Here is a 6000-nt window from a genome sequence, read left to right on the forward strand (position 1 = left end):
CTGGAGCACTGCCATCAAAACCATTCCTTGTGTCCCCAAAAGATCTCTGTTGTACCTAAAGCACTCAAGGAGTATTTGGTCACCAGATGAGCAGTGGCTGCCCTGAGTCCTGCCCATCTCTGCTGGCTGACTTGTCATGACAAATCCCATTGCTTCCAACTGCTTGCAGAGAAGAACAAAACACAGGGCTGGAGCCCTTCTGCTGTGGGGACAGAATGAGAGAGCTGGGGTTGTTGCAGAGAAGGCTTCAGGGAGACCTTAGAGCACCTTCCAGTCCCTGCAGGGCTCCAGGAAAGCTGGGGGAGGGACTGTGCTGCTCCTCCCACCATGCACAACCCTGGTAGGACAGTCCTGCTGTCCCCAAGGGAGGGGACACCTTTGCCAACCCCATATCACACCAGCATTGCCTCCACCCTTGGGCTTGTCCCTTCAAGCCAGCAGCTGATAAACCTGCACAGTGCCAGGCAGGGCTGAGGCTGCAAGTAGTGCAAGTAGTGCAAGTGGGCAAGTAGTGACAAACCAACTTATCACTGATCAGGGGAGGGTTTGGTTTGGAAGGGACCTTAAAGAACATCCAGTCCCAACCCCGGGACACCTCCCACCAAACCCAGGGTGCTCCAAACCCCGTCCAACCTGGGGCCTTCAACACTGCCAGGGATGGGGCAGCCACAGCTTCTCTGGGCAACCAGGGGATCACACCTAAAACACCCTATTTGCCCCCAAAAGGGCACCACCAGCTGCCCCCCTCATGCAGCAGGTTTGACCCAAAAGTCAACAGAATGTTTTGCAGGCTGTGAGGAACCCTCCCTGTCTCCACAAAATGGTGCAAACGAAGCCACTTCTGCTCCACAAAGTGTCTGTAAATTCCTGATGGATCAAAACTGGATCCAGGAACTGATGGTCCTGATCCCACAGGAGGGACTTCCCACCCCTGGAGCTGGAAGCTGCTGCTGCCATTTCTCCTCCTTCCTTTTGTGTGGATTTTTATTGTTGTTGTTGTTCTTTTTGTAACAGAACATTTTGCTGTGAACTAGCAGAACCTGTTCCAGAAGCAGAGGCAGAACTGCTCACCATCTGCAGCCTTTGCCAGTGTGACTTTTTGATTTATTTATGATTTATTTTCACGCCCGTGTGTCTCTGTGTTTCCTTTCTGCAGGACAATCTCTGGACTGTCTGATGCCTGTGGGCTAACAGGAATCAGACAAGAGAAGCCCACAAGCCAAAACCTGGTGCCTCCAGCTACCAAGAAGCCTGAACTGGACCCCCTGGAGTACAGGGGTGGGGTGTCCCTCAAAATCCACCATCCTGGCAGTGCTGAGGTCCTTGCAGAGCTCAGTCCTGGCTGTGTTCTCCTTCAATTAACAACAGCCCTGGAATGAAACGTAGCATTTGAGGAAAGATCTTCCACATGTTTGGTTTGGGCAAGCATCCGAGAGTTTTTAAGGCAGCCAAAGAAACAAAACAAAACAAACCAAGACTAATCCTCCACTCTCCTCCAGCCAAGGGGCAGCTGAGGAGCGGGACCGGCAAGAGGGAAAGGGAAGGAGGGTGGAAAAGGGAGAGAGAAAAAGACAGAAAAATGCCAAACTGGAACCAGTCCATCCCAGTGAGAGCATCTGAAAAGCACAGGGAGCCCCATCCCCAGGGCACTGCAAAGGGGACAGGAGCACCTCCAGACTGTCCCTGCAGCAAACATCCCTTCACTTGACACTGGTGTCAAAACCCTCCCCACAGACCTGGCTTCTGCAGATGCAATCAGCTCTGCAAACCTGCTGGCAACCAGGACCACAAAATACCTCACCACACAGCTCCAAACACACAGGAGGCAGCTGCAAATCCACCTCATCTCCCACTTTTAATCTGTCTGAGAAACAGCCCCAGTGCTGACTGACGTGCACACAGGCATGAGGAGAGAACGGGCCACCAAGTCTGCCTGTTGGGCAAGTTACTTCTCCCTGGACAGCTGCCTTGGGTTTAATTTTTTGTTTTAATTTTTTTTTTCTTTAAAGTAACTTGTAACAACAAAAAAAAACCAAACCCAAACCCAACCCACCAAAGGCCCCCTATGATTTCCTTTTATAATAAATCCCCCACCAAAATAAAGTTTCATCGGGTGGTTAAATCCTTTGCTCACTGCTCACCCACAAGCCTTCACCTTTAACTGCCCCACGACACTCCCAGACCAGCAAAATCATCCTCCACCAAGGTTTCAGCACATCATTTCCCTGTGGAAGTCATAAAAAAGCCCCAGCAATTCTCTCCACTTCCTCCCCCCCCAACCAACACCGGGATTTGGGAGGAAGGGGGTGGGGAAGGACTTGAGGAATCTGCTCTTTTGCTTGGTTGCTTCAGCAAAATGCATTTTTGTCAAGAGGGCCAAGAAAGGAGGGAAGAGATGGAGGAAAAGCTCTTAATGGGGTCTAAAGTTTGCTCTGGGAAACCGAGGCTCGCACAACATTAATGAGAAATTTAAAACAGGAGCAGAAAAGCCACGAGCAAGGGGGGGAAGTGGAGGAGATTTGCGATTGCTGAATCGTTCTAAAAATACCCTGAAATATCACGACTTCGTTTGCAAGCAGCAGGAAGGATAAATGAGTCCCGGAGAGGGGGGGGGAAGGGACACAGAACCCCCCCTTTTCCTTTCTGTGTCAGGAACTTCCACCCCTCAGGCTGAGGCTGAGGACAAAGCGTTTATAAACCCCATCGGGAGAACATTTCCATCACTCTGGGGGGAAAAAGCCAAAGCCCCACTGTGACCCGAGGACGGTGTAAAACCCCTGGTTTACCATCAGGCACCACAGGATCGATTTCGGCTCAGAAAAAAACCCCAAAACAACCAAAACAACGGCACGTCTGACAAAGTCTTTTTTGTTGTTTGTTTGTTTGGGTTTTTTTTTTTTTCCCGGGGGGGCCAACTCGCCCCAAATCCGGGAAGCAGAAGCCACCCGAGGTCGGGTTGCAGCTGCTTTTCCAAGGGTTTTAAATCCCCCCAAAATCATCCCGGATCTGCTGAGAAACTCTGCGGGTTCTCCAGGTGCATCCCTGACCCGCAGGGCTGGGCTTGGATTTATCCCCCCCACCGCAGCCTGAGAACATTTGTAGGAATTCTGGGGAGAGCTGTGACACCTCCTGGACCCCCTGGCTACGGCTGACACCGGAATTTGGGACGGGTCCCCCCAGCAGCCCCGGTCCCCGGTACCGGACCGGCCCCGGGGGGGTTGGGGATGGGGTTTGGGGACCGGCCCCAAAATGTCCCGCAAGGGTTGGGGGACACCTAGGGGGTTCTGTGGTTCTGGGACCCGCTCCCAACCCAGTCAAAGGCCGGTCCTGCCCCCGCTACGACCCCGGGGACACCGTGGGGATGGGAGGGAGGGAGGGGGGGGGGGGGCACCGGAGAACCGGGCGCTGGCAAAAGGGAGAAACGGGGACACGGAGCGGGAATAACAGCCGGGGATCAGGGCACTGCCGGCCGGCCCAGGCAGCGGTGAAGGGTGAGGGGGTCACGGAAACGGAGGAGCGGACGTTAGGACGGGCAGGACAGGCCGGTAACCCCCGAGTCGAGTCCCCCGGTGCCTCACCTGGGTGGCTTTGTAGAACTGCTTCTTCAGCCCCGCCACCGACATGGTGCCGCCTGCGCCGAGGATCGCCTGTGGCGGCGGGACACCACGCAAAGCCGGCGGGACACCACGCACAGCCCGGCCCCGCCGATGCCGCCCCCAGGAAGCGCCCGCCCGACCCCTCCCCTCCCCCGCCCCGGCCCCGGCCCCAGCGCCGCCACCGGCACCACCGAGAGCCGCCCGCCCACCGGCCAGAGCGTCGCGCGGCCCGCCACGTGGTGCTGCAGCGCCCCCTGCCGGAGGGGAGGGGCATCACGGGGACAAGGAGGGAGAGAAGGGGGGGGGGGAACCGGGCAAAGGTTCTGAGGTTCGGTAAGGGCTTGAATTGGGCACAGAGTGGTTGGAGAGCAGCCAGACTGAGAGGGACCTTGGAGTTTGGATTGCCAGGAAGCTGAAGAGGAGCCAGCAGTGTGCCCAGGTGGCCAAGAAGGCCAATGGCATCCTGGGCTGGCTCAGGAACAGCGTGGCCAGCAGGTCCAGGGAAGGGATTCTGCCCCTGTGCTCAGCCCTGGTGAGGCCACAGCTTGAGTCCTGTGTCCAGTTCTGGGCCCCTCAGCTCAGGAAGGAGATTGAGGTGCTGGAGCAGGTCCAGAGAAGAGCAAGGAGGCTGTGAAGGGATCCAGCAGAATTGCTGTGAGGAAGGGCTGAGGGAGCTGGGGGTGTTGAGGCTGGAGAAGAGGAGGCTCAGGGGAGACCTCATCACTCTCTGCAACTCCCTGAAAGGAGGTTGGAGCCAGGGGGGGGGTTGGGCTCTTTTCCCAGGCAACTCTCAGCAAGACAAGAGGGCAGGGTCTCAAGTTGTGCCAGGGGAGGTTTAGGTTGGAGATGAGAAAGAATTTCTTTCTGGAGAGGGTGATCAGGCATTGGAATGGGCTGCCCAGGGAAGTAGTGGATTCTCCGTGTCTGGAGCTATTTCCAAAGAGCCTGGATGTGGCACTGAGTGCCATGGGCTGGGAACTGCAGCAGGAGTGGATCAAGGGTTGGAGTTGATGATCTCTGAGGTCCCTTCCAACCCAGCCCATTCCATGATTCTATGATTTGGGTCAGTACAGGGAGAGCAGCAGCCCTGAGGAAAAGGCCTCGGGGGTTCCAGTGGGTGAGAAGCTCCCAATGAGCCCTCAGTGTGCTGGCAGCCCAGGGGAGCACATGGGGCAGGGGCTGAATCACCAGAACCGAGGCCAGCGGGGGGAAGGGGGGGATTTTCCTCCTCTGCTTGGTGGTGAGATCTCACCTGGAGTCCTGCCTCCAGTTTGGAAGGGCCTGGAGTGTTTTGTGTCCAGTTTGGAAGCCCCTAAAGACAGGAGAGACGTGGAGGTACTGGAGTGTGTGCAGAGAAGGCCAGGAGGATGGTGAGGAGGCCATAGCACCTCTCTGGTGAAGGCAGGCTGAGAGTTGGGCTTCAGCCTTCCCATTTTTTTCCTATTTCAGCTCCAAAATTCCAAATGGCTTCACCCAGCAATGAGGGACCACTGGAAATTCCTGTCAGGCCTCCCCCCACCCTTGGAACCTTCACCCCAGCACCACCACCAGTCAGGCTCCAGCTTTTCTTTGGTACATAAAACCTCAGCCATCCAGCCCCTCACTCCATCTCCTGTTTTTATTTTTCCCTATTTCATCTCCAAAATTCCAAGCAAAGAGACCAAATTCACTACAAATGCTGAACAAAGTGTGTTTTCCTGAAAAAAAAAAAAAAAAAAGAGGGATACCATGCTGTGACACTTTTAAACTATAAAGCAACTGATGTGATTATTGCTCTGGCATTCTCTGTTTCGTGGAAGGATCCTACAGGAGTCAATGTCTCTGAGCTACCAACTTCCCTTTGCTGTGAATCTTCCTCAGGAGCAGCAGATTCAGACCACAGAGCTGGCAGGAACAAGACTCTCATCAGAAAGCAGTGAACAGAAATTCTCCTTTGTGACTGAAGTGTCTCTAAAAGGATATTTTACAGGTTTTTTTTTTTACTTCTGACCTTCATCCCAAATGCTTCCTCTGTATTTCCTGAGAAAGGAAGAGTGATATCAATCTGTAACACGTTCAAATGATAAAAGAAGTTGATGTGATTATTATTCTGGCTTTTCCTTTTATGTGGGAGGATGTTACAAGGGTTAAGAAGTGCCTTTGAGATACCAGCTCCCCTTTATTTCCCAAAATACCTGTTTCATAAAGCAGAAGAAACTGCAGAGATGGCAGAAACAGTCAGGAAACCACTTGAGAGGAATGATACCAAGAGAATGCCAGAATAATGCTTAATAATTTGAAGGTATCACAGCTTTTTCTCTCTCTTCCTTCACTTATTTCAGAAAACAGGATGTTGGAAGCATTTAGAATGAAGCTGAGAAGTCAAAAGCTATAAAATATCTTTTTTAAAACCACTTCAGGTAAA

General features: G+C 53.5%; 1 protein-coding gene across 3 annotated transcripts in view; it reads right to left on the reverse strand.

Moving 5' to 3' along the window:
- Positions 1 to 3722, reverse strand: part of SH3GL1 (SH3 domain containing GRB2 like 1, endophilin A2) — a 32921-nt gene extending 29199 nt beyond the window's left edge. For 2 of the 3 annotated variants that reach the window (XM_030466396.1, XM_030466395.1), the window contains exon 1: positions 3579 to 3722. In XM_030466396.1, coding sequence (XP_030322256.1) covers positions 3579 to 3623 — 45 coding nt within the window. In that variant the 5' untranslated portion in view covers positions 3624 to 3722. The remainder of the gene's footprint in view (positions 1 to 3578) is intronic. The other variant, XM_030466394.1, reaches the window with a different exon arrangement.
- Between the last annotated feature and the right edge of the window lie 2278 nt (positions 3723 to 6000).

The sequence above is a fragment of the Calypte anna genome, chromosome 28 (assembly GCF_003957555.1).
Source record: "Calypte anna isolate BGI_N300 chromosome 28, bCalAnn1_v1.p, whole genome shotgun sequence".
In the NCBI taxonomy this organism is placed as follows: Eukaryota; Metazoa; Chordata; class Aves; order Apodiformes; family Trochilidae; genus Calypte; species Calypte anna.